General features: G+C 42.0%; 2 protein-coding genes across 2 annotated transcripts in view; one reads left to right on the top strand and one right to left on the bottom strand.

Annotated features, from left to right (window-relative positions):
• wwox (WW domain containing oxidoreductase) overlaps positions 1-3,066 on the top strand; it is a 129,768-nt gene extending 126,702 nt beyond the window's left edge. The window contains exon 9 of the mRNA XM_018664260.2: positions 1,553-3,066. Coding sequence (XP_018519776.1) covers positions 1,553-1,744 — 192 coding nt within the window. The 3' untranslated portion in view covers positions 1,745-3,066. The remainder of the gene's footprint in view (positions 1-1,552) is intronic.
• Positions 2,853-17,839, bottom strand: part of LOC108875373 (transcription factor Maf) — a 43,604-nt gene continuing 28,617 nt past the window's right edge. The window contains exon 3 of the mRNA XM_018664262.2: positions 2,853-2,990. The gene's annotated coding sequence lies outside the window, so the exon portion shown is untranslated. The remainder of the gene's footprint in view (positions 2,991-17,839) is intronic.

The raw sequence follows: 17,839 nt of genomic DNA, 5'->3' as shown, positions 1-17,839 counted from the left end.
TCATAGCATTTGCATTTTTGTGCATATTTTTGTACTTGCATGTGAAAAGTATAAATGCTTCAGACCTCATTGGATCTTTCCACTTCATGTGTATTGGTCTCACAGCTGCTTTAGGAAGCTGTTCAAACAGTTGGCATGTAGTGTGGCTCCATTATGCATGTGTGTACGTTTTTGTGTGTCTTGCCCATGTTTGACTGCTGCATATATGAGGTTGTCTCAGTGTGAGCCAGTGCTCTGTGCTAAACACTAGTCCTCAGTCGTCACATCAGTGTTCCCTCTCACTCTCTCTGCCCTCCCCCAGCCCCCAGCCCCACCCCCACCCCATCTGACTCTCGCTCCCTCTCATTGGGAGATAAAGAGGCGAGCCATTTCATGTGGCCGTATAGAAGTTGTCTCCAGCCTCAGGAGTTTTGCAGGGAAGCTGTCACAGCAGCTTTTAGCCCGAGCCTGCAACATGAAAGATTCCTCTTTGAGCAGCTGGGTTATGTGTGTAATTCTCTCTGACGTGTTTATTCAGCTTTCATTTTCAAATGTCACAGAAATCTCTCTCCTCCAAGAATATCCCTACTAATTACTGACTGATGGGGCAGGGTGCATCCGAGAACTTAGCAGGTTGCGTCCAAATACTGTTTCAGTTTTACAGTGTGTCTCGGCTTTAGACAACATGAAACAGAGTCATTTTCTGGGCTGATACTCGAGTGATCTTCAGATTTAAACTTGCCTATATAAATGAGAGAGGCCTTACTGAGAAGAGTGGGAGGGAAAACCTTGTGGTATATGTGTGTGTTTGTGTGCTGTATGTGAAAATAACACTAATCTATAACCAACCAACTTCTGATTTAAACACGTAGAGACAGAATTGTACTTGCATAATTTCCAATACTTATTTTCAACTCAACTTGGAAAGCCTGGCTGAACCCATGTGAACATCATGTGAAAATATACATATTCATAACTGTGGCATTAAAGCCTGCTCTTTTTTTTTTTTAACGATTTAAATGATAGTTGTGTTTTCCCTGGTGATTCCCATCCAGACAGGAGCTGGTGTAATTTTCTTGTCCATGTTCTCACTTTTTCCACTGTGAGTCTATACATCTGTAGCATTCATATGGTCCCATATAGCCAGAGGTCCTGTACACACCAGGTAGAGAAATAAATAAATAAATATATGTATATAAATATATGTACAGTAAGGGGTTATGCTGTTCCCATGGTAATATGACCCAGTCATCATGGGCTGCAGGCGGGAGGGGAGAGATGGTGTGTGGAGTCTTTTTTTTTTTTTCCCTGTGAACACTCTGTCCTGCTGCCTGTGTGTGTGTGTGTGTGTGTGTGTGTGTGTGTGTGTGTGTGTCTCACGGAGGACATAGCGATGTAGTCGTGATGCAGTGTTCGCTGTTCGTCCTCTCTCTTTTTCTCTGGACAGGACACGTCCTAATGTCTGTGTGTCAGAAGATGAGTTCTCCATAATTTGTCTCCTCCTGACGTTGTCTCAGTCTCACAACTCGCCCACTGAGCTCGTATCTCCTTCTGTGTGTCTCTCTGTCTGCAGCAACAAGGGGCAGCCACCACGGTGTACTGTGCTGTCGCCCCCGAGCTGGAGGGGTTGGGGGGCATGTACTTCAACAACTGCTTCCGCTGCCTGCCGTCCATCCAGGCCCAGGTCCAGAGCAGTGCCACCAGTCTGTGGGAGCTGAGCGAACGCCTGGTTGCGGAGAGGTCAGCGGGCATACAAGCCCTCTGATGGACGAAGGAGGGAGGAGGAGGAAGAAGGGGGAGGAGGGGGGACCAGCCAAACAGGAATCAAAGAGGAAGGATTGCGGATCAAGGTGATGTCCAGTTAGGTATAAACTGAATAAAAGATAACTCTACTCTGACTGCACTATACAAGAGAGCTGCCAAACCATGGAAGTCCATCTGGATGTGTCACGTCACTATGGGGGGCTAAAACACATTACATATACAGTACAGGAGGGGATTTCATATACACTCTATTTAATAAATCAAAGTGGTTGTGTTCAGCTCTGCTGTGGTAGTTTACAGTGGGGTGGGGTGGGGGACAGGAGAAGATTTGGGACGAATTCAGGGATCTCCTAAAGTTTGTTCTTTCTCTGTTTTTGTCTCCGTAGCTTTTTATAACTCTGTCACGTCTTCTCTATTTTACGACTGTCTATTTAAAAGAGCAAATTTTTTTAAAAAAGCAAATGACCTGTTTTGCTAACAGTACAGGGTCACCTAATAAGCATACACTCTAGGGCATATGCATTGGATTCCAGCAATAGTGCACTATATGGCAAATATTGTGTCTTCCCAATTAATGTCTGTATATTCAGTATCCTCTTGTCTAGCTCTACATAGATGTTGATGTTTCCTATTGAGATACAGAGAGCGTAATCTTTGTGCTAAATCTTTTTGGGCACAGAAGAAATAAGGAGTAATGGGCATGTGACACTTATGGATATATAAACACACTAGAGGTATGATTCTTATGGCTATATACATTGTTCTGCAATAGTTTAATTTCTTATCAATGTCCCTATTTGTTTACTGTACAATATTTACAACATCCTGATTTCTGGGCATGTGCTAAAGGGGTGTGGACATCATATTTTTTCTGTTTGCTATTTGACTCAACCTAAGTATTAAGAATCTATACTCTGGTAAGTCTTAATTACAATTTGGAGGTATTTATGGGATGATCCGTGTCCATTTGAATACCAAATACAGATGGTGGAGAATCTTATTTCCAGAGTCCATGATCTTTAATATTTTTGTTTCTTCCCTTGTTGTTTGACCAGAAAAATATGAGTGATGTCAGTCTCTTGGTTTTTTTTCATCATCATTGTTTTAATATTGAACTCTGGCTTTGGGTTTGCTGTGGATTGGTTGCCCTGAAGCCGCTGTTGGGACGCATTTGAGACATTGTGCTTTATGGCAGTCTGGGTGCCGTAGGTTGTTCTTGAAACATCAGCATTCCAGTGTCATGATATCTGTAAAAAAAAAAACAAAAAACACAAAAACAAACAAACAAGAGAACATTCAATAAATATCTGTTTTACAACAAAATATGTGTGAAATCTTTTTAACCACAGTGACAGTGAAAAGTCCATTCATTTGCAGGCCATTAGGGGGAGGTATTTGTGTAGGGAGCTGAAAAGTGAGCAACACTGAAGTCTGACTAAGTGGGACAGTTTCTGAGAGGAAAAATGTATTCTGAGTGTATTAAAGCATGTACACTAGTGTGTTTGATGACACATTTAATAAAACATTAGCATTTCTCTCTTTGCTTCATGTCTGAGTCACAGCAGAAAGCATTCAGGTTCTGTGTGCAACTGGACAGATCACCCAGCTGATCCCACAGATGACCTGCACTCTCACACATGGACCTTCAGCTGCCTGATGGTGTCACTCCTCCAATTGGAAAAGCAGCACAATGATTCTGTTCTTCTATTTGGCCCACACACAAACTCAGTGTCTGAGTTATACCACAATTTGTGACTCATCTTTTTGATGTCTATTTCTCACCTTATACTGTCTCATTTCTTATACTGTCTCTTTTTTCTGCCTGTGTTTTTTTCTGTCCTTCCTGTGCAGACATGCAGACACACACACACACACACACATTCAGTCGGAAACATGTGCCTTTACACAACCGTGGCCTGTGCAGAAACTGATACCGGTGTCCCGCCCTGTTATAATCTGTACTGTACCCAGAGTACAGGTGTCTTATCACTGTCCTTTCACAGCGTAGGACATACCTGGAACAGAGATACACACATATACGCACACACGCTCGGCGAGAACAGTCAGTGTCTCACGTGTACACACCGAGGAATCGAGTGAAAAAACAAGAGAAGCATTTTATAAAACTGCCCGGAACGTCTCGCCCCTCTGGATCAACACATTCAGTGATAAAAAACAGCCTGAATAACATCTGTGTTGATGCACAGGATATTGTAGTGACCCCTGAAAAAAACTACATTCATCTAATACATACAGAGGAATTTCTGTATAACTATAGGACTAAACAGTGATACAGTAGTTACACCTTTGTTACACTGTTATATTAACGATAACAGCGGGTTTCCCCTGTCGCTGTTCGTGGTGCTGATCAGGCTCTAGCACATTCACGCAGTATTCCATATTTCTATCCCTGGTGAACTATCCACAGGAAAATCTGCCACCCATGAGAATTTGTCTGCTTGTTAATCAATTATAGAGCATATTTTCACCATGGGTATGTTTTTAGTCTACCAGACCTGAGCCTTTACACAAGTCTCTTTCTCTGGTGTCTACTTGGTTCAGCTTTGAACAGATATATTTCCCAGTCAGTTGGTTGTTTAGTTTCCTGCCTGTCTTGCTGTATTTTGTTTTTTCCCCTTTGGTAAATTGACTGCACTTATATATTATTATTTTTTTTACCTAAATGGACACACACACATACACACTGATGGCAGTGGAGCTGCCATGCAAGGCCCTGGTTTGCCTATTGGGATCAACTTGATGTTCGGTGTCTTGCCCAAGGACACTTCAGCATTTGGACAGGAGGAGCCTAAGGATCGAACTGCCAGCCCTGCAATTAGTGGACAGCCTGCTCTACCTCCTGAGAGACAGCTGCTCTGTAGACTTCATATTTGGCCACTGCTGGAACAATGTAAAGAGAATTTCCTGCCTCATCTGGTCTCAAAACTTAGGTCTGACTCCTGCATAGTGTCTCACACTTCTTCTACTGTAAATATAATCTCATTCAAAGTGATTCTAGAGCAGATGACCTGTAAAGATGGTTACATTTTATAGTCTGACAACCTGCTTCTGTGGTAATCCTAAAGAGTAATTCCACAACTGAGACTTCTCTTATGTTTGTTCCCTCACCTCCACCCAAGTCTCAATCTGGGAATAAAATAAGCACAAGAATAATGCCAACAATTTAATGTATATTAGGACACTGATGATAATGCTGAAATACATAAAGCTTTCCTCTCAGTACAGCTACAAGTTCTTCAAACTATTGCCTGCTCACTCTACACATCACTAGTAGCTGAAGTCAGAATAAAATTGCAAGCGCTTTTACACAGACAGTACTCACCAAAATTAATGGAGAAGTGAATTCAGAGCAGCAAAACTAAGCTCACAGGTTAAGCTCATCAATGACAACTCTATGAAAATGGAGCTATAGAAAACAGACAGAGCGTTTGAGGAAGCCTTCGATTAGAGGGGCAGACTCAAGACACAAAGGAGAATCTACAGGAGAACAACAAACAACCAGACATCTGCGTGGCTGGACGCTGCAATGGCCAATCCATGGATATGTGTGTGTGTGTATGCCTGAGTGAAGAGGGAGGGTCCTGCCTGGCTTTCATACAAAGTCCTATCGATCAGGCCGTATCGGAATCATCTGATAGCTAATCAATGAGCTACACTTCCTCTCAGCGAGCAGGGAGGAGAGCGAGGAACGGCTCTCACAAGAGGAGGACCTTGATCCTTTGACCCCCGCAGTTTACGGCCTCGTACACACACACACACACACACACACCACACCACCACACACACACCACACACACACACACACTCATGTCTCTGTCTCTCATGTCTATCTTTATCTCTCTCTTATAATAACAGAACAAGACAATATAATAACCAAAAGATGGTGTAAACCAAATAACCAAGATACATTTAAATGTTATTTTAATTAGTTGGATTTATAGTTGATTTTCTCCCTTCACTGAGTTTATTTCAATTTGGGCAGTAATTGTTTACGACTGACCATTTCATTTTCCATTATTGTTTTTATTTCTTCTTGTGATTAATTTCACCTCTCAAAGAATAATTATGAGAGGATTGATTTGATTATGCCTTTGTTCTGCTCCTATTGGCTCCATTGACTGAGGGAATGCCATGTTGCCATTTCGAGCGGATATATTTAATGATCACAATCAATGTTAAAGCTCTCTCTAGACTCAACTAACTCAATAAATATCTGCCAGGAGGAAATTTACCATCTAACTACAGCAGGCAATAAAGTCTTGCTTCCTGTTCTCCTCCCTCCCCCCACTGCTCTCTTTCCATCTCCCCCCTTTTGAAGATGACATTGTGATTAAAACTGTTGATCAATTTTCATTAAGTACTACTGTGGAGTCGATGAAAATATTATTTCCTTTCAATATCTGCACATGTGCTTTGCTTGCAGACTTGCATTTGTTTTTTGGATGGAGCCTGTGATTATATACTTTTAATAATTGTAGACAAAAGAAAAACTAGCTGATCATTCCCCCAGACTCCTTTGGACTTAATTAGTACATTTTAATATAAAAATCTGCTTGTCAAAATAAAAACTCTTTATTCTATAAGTCATATTTTTCAGATTTTTAAAGATCTAATTTTAATTCACTTGCAGGATGACAAACCACTATATATACACTATATCTCTCTCTCACACACCCCTGTGTGTACGCGCGTGTGAGTGTATTTAGAGGCAAACAGTGCAGAGAGGCTGCCCCATCTCACTGTGCCAGATGCACGTCTCTATGAGATGTAACGAACCAGTAGCACTAAAATAGACATCCTTTACTGTTTGGCACACTATTAAAACAACACACTGCTCAGACCCACTCTGCAAATAAGCTGTGAATGTTCTATATGGCAGGAAGTGTAGCATTTTAAATAGTTTTCTCTTTGCAAATGATTAAAGTTGTGCGGCATGAAGATGCTGGAGTTGTTGGCACATGCAACAAAGTAGACGTTTCTCTCCACTTCAGTCTTTTTGTGTGCTCTTTTATAAAGGAAATCTTAGAGGCAGCATTGATAACATTTGGATCCAGATAGCTGTGATTCAGTGAGCCTGTTCACTATCAAATGTACTTATTTCCCCCTGTAGATCTGCTTGTGCAATCTATAACTTTCTCTGTTTTTATTGAAGCCGCAACACGGCACCTTTGAGGAAATCCTTCCAGCCCCAAATCCCCAGCGTGTCCTCACCGCTAGACAGCATGACCTTGTAAACCCTGAGTTATTTTACTCACCCATTGTGTGAAGATAGAAAGAAAAGAGAGAGAGGGAGGGAGAGAGGAGGAGAGGAGGGACGGGGGGTAGAGGGAAAAAAAAGGAGCTCCTGCCTGTCACAGCTTTCAAACACAAAGAAAAATGAGCACTTGGGCTGAAGTACAATTATTAGCCCCTGTCCACAGATTCATCACACTATAGAGAGGGAGGGAGAGAGGGGAGAGATAGAGAGAGGGAGGAGCGGAGCAGGAGGTGGAGTGGAGGAAGGTAGGAAAAGAGCTGTATAGGTGCGAGCAGAGCTGTATAGAAGATGGAAAGACAATGAGGAGAAAACACTGAGGAAACAGAAAATAGGGCTGTTACACCGTGAGGTTGGAGGGAAGGGGGGGGGGCTGACAGCGAGCCAGGCAGGGCACAAGGTGAAGCACGGAAAGCTACTGCAGAGTCGGGAGGAAAGAGGGGGAGGGAGGTTTTAGGGAAATAAAAGAGTGAGGAAAAGAGAAAGAGCAAGGCAGAGGTAAAGGAAGGTAAAATGAAATAAGAGGATTTGTCAGGCCAGTGGTTGGTGGCAGTAATAAAGCCTGCTAATCTGAGGGAGAACGCTTGGCTGCTCACACACTGACTCTCTTGACGCCCCACTTTACCACTGGGCCAAGCCAAGGTCACACACACACACATACATGTGATCATGCCAGTCCAAACACACTCACACACTCGCACAGAGTTCACACATATTTTCAGTTTGTCCCATCTCTTTTTTTTTTCTTCCTTTTTTTTTGTGAGTGAGCTGAGCTTCTTCCTCTAAAGGGTCTGGTGTCACCACTGACTTCACTGTTTGTCTTTTTCCTCCCTCACCTTTTTCTCCCCGCGTCTCTCGTCTGTCTTGTTAGGCATCATCTCCACCAAACACCCCCCTCAGCCATGTTGATTTTGAAATCTCATTTTTCTCTGTTTCTTAACTGGCTCCGCCGTGTGAATCAATACCTATCAAAACCATTACATAAATACATCTGTCACAAGCAGATAGTAGAGTGGGGATGTAATGTGTCTGGTTAAGGCCACCATAGGGTGAAAGGAGATATGGTCTACGTGTGTGTGTGTGTTTGTGTGTGTGTGTGTGTGTGTGTGTATGTGTGTGTGTGTATGTGTGTGTGTGTGTTCTTAGAGGACAGCGAGTGTCATTTTGTGTGACCAGGTGTGTCGGGCGGAGAGAAAGGTTGTTATTGAGCCGTGGTAAATGACGCATAACCTGGTGTACCGCTTACTTAGCCCCAGACCCCTGCTCTCTCTGTCTCTTTTTTTTGTCAGTCTCTGCGTGCGTGTGTGTGTGTGTGTGACCAAGGGTATGTCTGTATGATTCCTTGTAGACCGCAAATCTGAATTGAGGGCACAGTGAAGAATAAAATATTCTAGCACAACTGAGAAGTATGACTGCATGAAGCACTGTGTGTGTGTGTATTGTGTTTACATGGCTGCTAGCCAGATGGCTGTCCATACAACTAGGGCTGGGTATAGTTGAAAATGTTCAATACTAGTGCTGATATGATGCAAAACATTTGGTTCAGATAGTGAAACATTTTGTTGAGTATGTTTTTTTTTATTGTTTTTATTTTATCAATCGAAGCCAAACTTCTCTATTGTTAAACTTTGTCTAAACACAAGTAGTTGTAGATAGCAAGACATTGTCATAAATAAAAAGTCTACATTTTTGATTTGAGTCAACTTTAGGATCAAAGAACAAATAAACAAGGCTATGACTCAGATCAGACATTTGATGCCCACTTTTGGTACGTCACAGCTTTTGATGCTTGGTGCTTTGAATACATTTATGGTTGGTACTGAAAAAGTTTTGTGATTAGATACTCAGCCTTACTTACAATACACTCATACAGCTACAAATACATGTGGCGCACAAACTTGAGCAACTTTAAAGGGAGGGCAAAGAAAGCAAGGCAGGAGATGGAAGAAAAGACAGATAGGGGGGCAGAGCTGGAGGGAAGGTGAGAAAAAGTGTTTAATGTCCTCACCTGTCTCTGATTGGAACCATTTAGAGCTAATAAGATTGTGTGCTCTTAAAAAAAGCATTGTCTTTTTTATTTCCTTCTCTCAAACACAAATACAGATATTTCTCACTTTTTCTGGCATCAGTTTCTTTTCACCAACATATTTTAGTGGTGTCATCAGCATTTTCACACATCACTTTGCTGACAGCAGACTCAAGCTGTGATTGACTGTGTGATGCAGATTTACATGTCATGCTGAAATAGCACAATAACCTGCACGCAGATAATCACCTCATCGAGAAACGTTCCGGCCTCTCTCCACACACAATTACTATTGTGTATTTGATCATATAACCACTCTCCAACAATGCACTTAATGGGCTTATTGGCAGCAGACCAGAATGTGCTTGTAAATAAGCCTGATGGTGTTTGATTCTAATAAATTAGGCTCATATATGCAAACACGGTAAAATCATAACAATATCCGAATGTGTGTAGGCAGAGGTGGGGTGGCGACAGGCGGAGATTTATGCTGCTACCAATTGGCCAGCCTCATCACTCACTCAGCTATCTTCAACTTTTTTATTTGTTTAATTTCTAAATGTGATTGCTCCACCACTCCAGCTCATGCTGATAAATGCAAAGGATCATGGGTAGAGGAGGCCAAGATTAATACGCATAATTTTTCAACTGGACCAATCCAAATAAAAAAAAAAGAAGAAGAAGAAAGGAATGTGCTAAGAGCTTTGAGGAGGAATAAAAAGCTATGCCAGCTGGGACATGATGTAACTGAACATTACACCGCGACATTTTCTCTCTGTCTCTCTCCCTAATTGGGGCTGTTTAGGGTGAAAAGCCTTTTAACCAAATAAAAAACACAAAGCCAAAATACACACCACTGAAAAAGCTTGATGACCTCATACCTTCATCTCTGTCATTTATTTACCTGCATAATGTGAGTTCCCACTGTTTTACTGTCTATTCTGCAAGATACAACTCCCCAGTGGGTACTGAAAGTTGCACACGCATATCTTGTTGTTTAAAGCCTTAGAAATATACTCATTTTTACTTTCTTTTGCAGAACAATAAAAGGTTGTGTGAAGGCAAGTGAGAAGTTCAACATCTTACAGACTTCAACAAACAGTAAAACATATAATCTGCACCTGAAGTAAAAGATAAAAAGCAATAAATTATGTTAAACAGCAATAAATTTAATTAGCAATAAATAAATTTAAGCACCAGGATAAAAGCCTAATAAACCTTAGGCTGAAACTGCCAATACTACCAGTAACAACAACAACAACTTGATTAATATAAAGATACTATAGTTTTTGTGAAGCGTCTGGTTTGTAATGCTGAAAAAATAGAAATGTGTGTGTTCACTTGATGAGCGACAGTGTGCGTGTGGGTATTATAAATGGAAGGCAGAAGAGTCACCTCTCAAAAACACACTCACATACCTACGAGATTAATTACAAGTACCGTGAATCACTGTGCAATTAATTAACTCATCCTTAGTAATGAGTGTGCGTGTGTGTGTGTGAGAGAGAGTGTGAACCGTGCGTAGTGTGTGTCACACAGACAGCCCCTCCATCTCTCCACCTCTCGCCCTGTCCCCTCTCTAATTGCTTCCCTCTCTATTAAAATGCAGTCTGCTGTGACATCACTCAACCCTCTGTTAGAGCAGGCCAGGGCACTGGCCACAAACCACACACACGCACACACACGCACACACACACACACACACACACACACACACACGGTACACATGCAATTTGTTTTATAGAGTGCGGATTTTAGGGCAGATTTGGGTTGCTGACAGAAAACAGAGGAGATTTTGTCTCTTCAAAAGTGAGACAGAGTGAACTGAGTCTCAGAGTCAAAACAGCAGAAGAGTCACTACTTTCACACCTGATGTCTTCCTACTTATATGTACTGTACATTTCTTTTTGTGTTACTGGATGTGGGAACACTGACTGGACAATATGTGTAGCTGAGTCTAGATAGACTGATGTGTTATGTGTGCGTTGTAGGCTGGAATAATGATTATTGTTTGTCAGCTTTAAGGAGAATTATATTATGATGATCTACATCATGTTATTGTTTTATATGATATCAAATTAGATGTAATTTGTAATTAGAAACTAACAAAATTTGTAATTGAAGTTTTTGCTTTACATTTGATGAGTTTTTTTCAGATGAAATGCATAACAGTGGGAGAAGAGTGGGAATTTGATTTATGTGTATGTGATTTTACATATTTTATTGTACACATTATTATCTATTTAATCCCTCCTTTTATGCAAATGCATCAATGAAAGTGATTTTTGTTAGATCCTCCTTCTGATTCATCCAAACACAAGGTGAAAAAGTCTGCAGGTTTATTGTCACCAGACCTGCTGACGATAAACCAGCAGTCTAATGCCCCCTCCCCACTCTCTTTCTCTCATTCTCTCTCTCTCAGAGCTAATCTGATTGGTGCATAAATCATGCTGACATCAGCATGGGTGGAAGTTGGCCTACTCCTACACACACACACACACACACACACACACACAGACTGAGGCTCCTTGGTGAGGTGAGAGCAGCAGCGTGCTCCTTGGTGATCATGAGGACAGTGGATAACAGATCTCTCTTTTATCATTCCCTGACTTTCCCTGACATTTAAAAAGCCATTAACACCACTGAGATTCACCCTCGTGTACATTTCATATGGAAGTACCCCCCAACACACACACACACACACACACACACACACACGGTCCTTCTACACAAATACACGTACATGCTTGCTTGCCACTCACTCACAGGGTTTCTACTCTCTCTTGTGTGTGAGTGTGTGTGTGTGTGTGTGGGAATGATCTCAGTGATAACACAAAGCCCAAATGACACAGACAGAGCAGTGAATTATACCTTAATAAGCTTTTCACACCTCCTTTTCTGTAAGATCAAAGGAAAGAGATCCAGCCCACTGCTGCTGTATTTTAATAGTGGTAAGACACAGCTAGTGATACACTTATTGATCCCTTGTGGAAATCAATGAGGTTTGGGGGCACTGATATCCTTGATCAGAATGCAGTCCTTCCCCCTCTGACCCCCCCAGCATGGTGACAAATGGACAGTAAGTGGCTGTTGTCTTGGAGTGACTGCCTTTGTGAATGGTAATTATCCACCAATTCATCCATATATACATGGGTATACTGTAAACACTAACAGCATTATAGTATTTACTGCTGAGCACTGTATTAATTTATGGCCCATTATTGTAAAGCCCATCGTTACAATGTGAAGGAGCATTTATTGTAATCAGAGGACTGATAGAGAATGGAAACACTGCTAATGTATGTAATGTACTCACGCGGTCTGCCTGACAAAACTGTACAGTAGCTAATGCAGCGAATGACATACGGCCTGACTCTTTGTTGTTAGCATTTATTAGCAGCGAGCGGAAGCCTGAGTGCGAAACAGCAATCGACTAATTATACTCCATTGTGTCTGCGTGGAAAACAAGAAGCAAACATGCTCCGCAGCGATACAATGGTCACCCCACCACTTAATCTGCAGGATGTTAACATGAAACTGAAGCTGAAGTGTGCGGCTCGACTGGGCCTGCAGTATGAGTCATGACTAGCGGTGATATACAGCAGATAGAGATATTAAGTTTGGTCATTTAAATGCATGTTATTGTAATTCTGCAGATGGCGGAGGCACTTTTGGTGATTATGGATCGGACCTTTTTTAAACTCCTCTCAAAATGGCTTTAAATCCTACAGCCCCTGGGGGCATACAGAGACGCTTAGAAGACAGGAGACATGTTTGCATTTTGGAAAGTCATGAGAGGGAGAGGAGAGACAAAGTCAGAGAGGGCTTTAGGGGAAGGTTGACTCTTGGTTTAAGGCAGTGTGTGTGTGGGGGGTCACGGGTGTGAAATAAGTGCTACATTCAAAGAAAAAAGGGAGAAAAATTACATGAGGGAAGAGATGGGTCTTTGAAATATTCAGACAGATCTAATGTCAAGGAGAGAGAGGCGAAAATACTGGACTTTTGAAGAGAGAAAGGTTCAATGCACTGTTCAGTGTCTGTAAAACACACTCCTGGAGCAGTGTTGGAATTTTCATTCCATGTATGTGTTCCTGCTCTTGAGAAAGTATTGCAAAACTACTGTTTTTTTGTTTAGGGCAACTCAGGCTTGGAGCATGTGTTGGAAACAACAGTTGGATTCTGGGTAAATACTGAGTGAAAGAGAGGAGGAGGATGAGGAGGTGGTGGTGAAGGAGGAGGAATGGAGCTAAACAAAGAGAGTCCCATTCTCTCTATCATCTCCTATGAAGGTCTGCTCAGCTGAAGATATGGTGCTGACAGTTTGACTCACTCTTAGCTGCACTTTTAATGCTGCAGGCCGAACAGCCTGCGACTCCAGATAGTAGGTGTACTTACTCACATCTGTTTCATCACGCGTGAGAAAGTTCGGCATTAATTCACATCTCTGTTATTAGAGTTTCCACTCAGGCTGATATGCGGCTGCGTTTATCTTTGCTCATGAGCATAATGAGCTCAAAGACTAAAGATGCTCCCCCAGAGTGATGCGTTGTTTATCATGCCTTCTCCTCTTGAGTTCTATTTTGTCTATCATCCTCCCCCATGCGTCATTTTGTATTCAGTGCAACGTTATACTGTAGTGTCTGGTCTCTGTTGTGCTTTGTTGCAGAGGAGTGTAATGCACTGGGTCTCACCCCGTGTCCATCACTCTACCCGCTGTAAGTCAGGCAGTCAGCCAGACAACCTCCCACCAGAGAGAAAGAGATGAATGGTGGGATTTGGGAGAGATGCACAACAAGAGGTGGGGAGGCACTGCTATGACTCAAAGCATTGGTGCTATGTCAAAAGTGGATTTGAAAATTGTTTTGAAAGAGAAAGAGAGAGAGGTGAAAGAAAAAAAGAGATAGAGAGAGGTAAGGGGTTACAAAGATATAATCATGAATGGCTATGAAAGAGGAGTGAGCGAGCAGGTTAGAGATGGAAAGAGACCAAGTGAGTTATGGGTGAGGAAGAGTGAGTGAGATTGTGGGGAGAGGGGGAGAGAGAGAGAGAACAGCAAGACAGACAGGATGAATTATAGACCCAGAGAGGGAGAGAGAGCTTTCACACATGGAGACAGCCTGGTGATTTAGGGCTAAAGGACACTGAGACAAGCTCTGCTGCGAGAGGTGATAGACCTAAAGAGTAGTAGCAGATCCACTGGAACACTATGGTGTCTACCATGTGAGCACTGAAGCATCTGTGCCTCTTCTCTTATCTTATCTACACGAGCATTCATGCACCGCACCAAAGACAAGAGCATCAGGAGAGCACTTCACTATTTGAAAGAGACACTTTCAAATGAGAGCGGTAAGCACATGTTTATCTTGTGTATCAGGATGAAATGATAATATGCACACACAACGCTAAGAAAAAAAACAAAAGAGTAATTCAGAATTTAATTCATAATTAAAAGCAGGGCTGTATGATTAAAGGGGCACTCCAGCAATTTTGAACTGCACCTCACAGCTGGGGGTCTTCAGATTATTAAAAAAAAAAAAAAAAAAAAAAAAAACAAGCAGCAGAGGCTAGAATACCCAGAATCTTAGTCCGTAGCATAAGTCAGGCTTAACAAACCTTAGATTCAACCATTCTTATAATGCAATTCAGTGATTTTTATTATTAGACCTTCTCTGCCTGGTAAAGGCAGGCCTTTAAGGTTAGGGAAGGATTGTGGTTAAACCCCTGTTGAAATCGGATGTGAACTGCAGTCTTCAGTATTACTCAGAAGCTTTGTAATGTCTGCTCACCGCATCTGACATCTGAACCAAAGACCGATGTTTACATTTTTCTGGTGAGGACAGTCCCAAAAACACAGCTCGAGAATTCGCTAGCGCTCGTACTCAGTAACCTCACTGGCCTGGCACTAACACTGTTTGTCTATAAACACCATCACAGTCGAGTAAACCAGCCATACTGTATTTGTTTCAGTGTGTGTGGGCGTGTGTTGGTGAGGAGACAGCACTTTAATAGCTGCAGGTATTTGTATGGCAGCACGGTCGTGTCCATATTTGGGCAGTGTGAGGCGGTCACTAATCCATCTGACCTTCTGGCTCATTTGCATGCGTTGGCCCCTCCTGACTGAGAGATGCCATGACCTTTATTAGCTAATTAAGAAACATAACAGAAATAAACCTGACAGAATGGGAATGGACATGCGCGCACATGCACGCACACACACTCTTTCTCTCTCCCAGCGTGGTTGCCGATGGAATGAGGATGGGGAGACAAAGGAGCAGACAGGGGGCAGACTGGGAAAAAAAAGACATGAGTGGAGAGAGATTTGGCATTCATCAAATGGAAACAACCACAGCTACACGTCCACATACAACTGTGCTCATATTCTCTATTTTCAGCCTCTTAGAAGAAGTGTTACCACACACACACACACACACACACACACACACACGTCTTAATCGTTACATTTGCCAGCAGGCATTCAAGCATTATAGTATTATAGAAGTAGTTTCTCTTAATCACATACTGAGCTCCTTTAAATCTCTGTGTGCTGGAATAAGAGAAGTAAATCTCTCTGTCTCTGCTGTCTGCTGCCACTTAAGAGTAGTCGCTCTCTTGTTCTCTCCTCCCTCTCCCACTAAGGACTCATAATAAGCTGCTAGACCCCCCAGGCTATAGGAGGAGGTGTACGTGTGTGTGTCAGTGTGTTCCCTCATACCACAGACAGACAGCAGCAAGACAAACAAGAGTGTGCGAATACATTTTTTTTTTTGCACGCATGTGCAATGACACAAATGTTTAAGTGCATATACCTAGGTGCATATTCACACATAAACACTCATTAAATACACACACAAATACACACTGACACAAATTTGCAGGCGTTATCTCCCACACCTTCCCCAGCGTTCATTGTGTGTTAATCTGAGCAGTAATCTGCAGAGTGGGCAGATTATCATCTGACAAGCACCATTTTGAGGTATGTAGGATTACGCAATCAACTCCCCTCCTACAGTACATCACAGGGCTGAAGATACAATGGAAACACACACTCACTCACTCAATCACACTCTCTCTCTCACTGTCACACACACACTAGCACACACATATTTGTACTTAAGGCTGATGCCACTAAAACAGTTATGTGCCTGACATATTTTATGTTATTTACTTAATAAATTTTCTGTCTATTATTTGTGTAATGTGTCACTTACATATATAAAATAACATAATTCAGACTAAAACCTATGATACTTTTTGTAGATGAATTTGAAACATGTATAGAAACAGAGGAACAGAGAAATAAAGTCACCAAATACATCAATTTCAAAACGCCCACAGTCTGTTTCCGTGACACCTTCAAGGAAAATCAGCAGGGCAAAGAGAGGGAGGTGAGAGGCTGTATGATCTCGTTTGTGAGAGAAACTGAGAAACATGAATGGACGAGTGGAAAAAACAGAGAAAGACTGAAAGGCTGCGACCGCTCGGTGCTACAGCGTGTCAGTCTGTCTCTGTCACCGTGACAGGTCGGCAGCAGTGGGGAACCCTGAGCAGCTCAGTCCACACTGCTGCTGCACACAGAGGCTTCACACACTGACAGACAGACGGAGCCAAGGGCTGTCCTGTCCACAGCATATCACAGTCTGTGGTGAAGCCCTACCCTCTGACTGCCTATCTAACTCAAACAGCCCACCCTCCTATTTCCTCCACCTATATGTACACAGAAAACATTTTGGGTGCACCAGCTCTAAACAATCTGAAAATGAAAGCTGAGACATGTGTGTTTTTATTTTGAGAAACTAAGCTGTTTTTTTCCCTGACTGCTGAGTGGGACACTAGAGAATTGTGTATGTCTTTAAGTGGCTGATTCCTAATTTTTCAAACATGAATGTCCCGGAAGTGTGCAGTGAAATCAGTTCAAGAAAGTGCCACAAATCATCCCCTTACAGTTTGTTGTCCAGTGTCCTAGTGAGAGGAGGAGCTCATACACCTTTACTCAAGCTTTCCCTCTGGAAATTTGTAAGGGGTCAAATTATAAATGTAACTTTTATTTACCTTTGAAGCTTTGTATTGTATTGAGTTTCTCTGAGCTAGCCATTTTATTAGGCACATCTGTTTTCTACCAGGAGAAAAAAATGTGGAGTAAAGCTTAAGTTGATCAGATCAATATGCTCTCTACCAATAACATTACTAAACTTAACCTCATTAGAGGAAAACATCTTTGAAATAAATTTATTTGAGAATGATAAAGAAACAACAGACCTCATATGTCTGTGAGGCTATTAAGATTCAGGTTTTTATAATTTGTTATTTTATTAAAACCAGATTTATTTAGGTTTACATCAATCTATTGTTCAGCTTTCAAAGGGAAGCGTGACAGAAAACGTTTAGGAATCACTGATTTAAATATGGATGCTATGAGGATTGGGTCATCACAGAGGCACACGAACACCAAATGTATGGTTTTAACAAAATAATTTGTCTGTGCGTTGTGTGTTTATGATACTGTATGCTTGCCTCTTTGTGCTGTGTTTTCTCTCTTGCTCCTTCAGTGTCCCCTGTGAGTCTGCCTGTGTGGGCTTCCTCTGGCTTTCTGCTTGTTTGTATTTGCCACTCTGCCTCTGTAGTGTGATGGCTGAGGCTGTGATTTTTATCCTCTCAACATTCCAGTAAATACTCAGACAAAATGCGACGCATTCCGAGGAGCCTCAGGCCAGGGCAATCAATCAGGGAGGAAACAACACAGAGATCAGGCAGTTTCTGCTCCATAAAACAGCCTTCAGAACAACAGCAGCCATTCA

This window comes from Lates calcarifer, linkage group LG10 (assembly GCF_001640805.2).
Source record: "Lates calcarifer isolate ASB-BC8 linkage group LG10, TLL_Latcal_v3, whole genome shotgun sequence".
In the NCBI taxonomy this organism is placed as follows: Eukaryota; Metazoa; Chordata; class Actinopteri; family Centropomidae; genus Lates; species Lates calcarifer.
The sequence above is the reverse complement of the archived record's forward strand: the minus strand, read 5'-3'. Positions and strand labels throughout refer to the sequence as shown.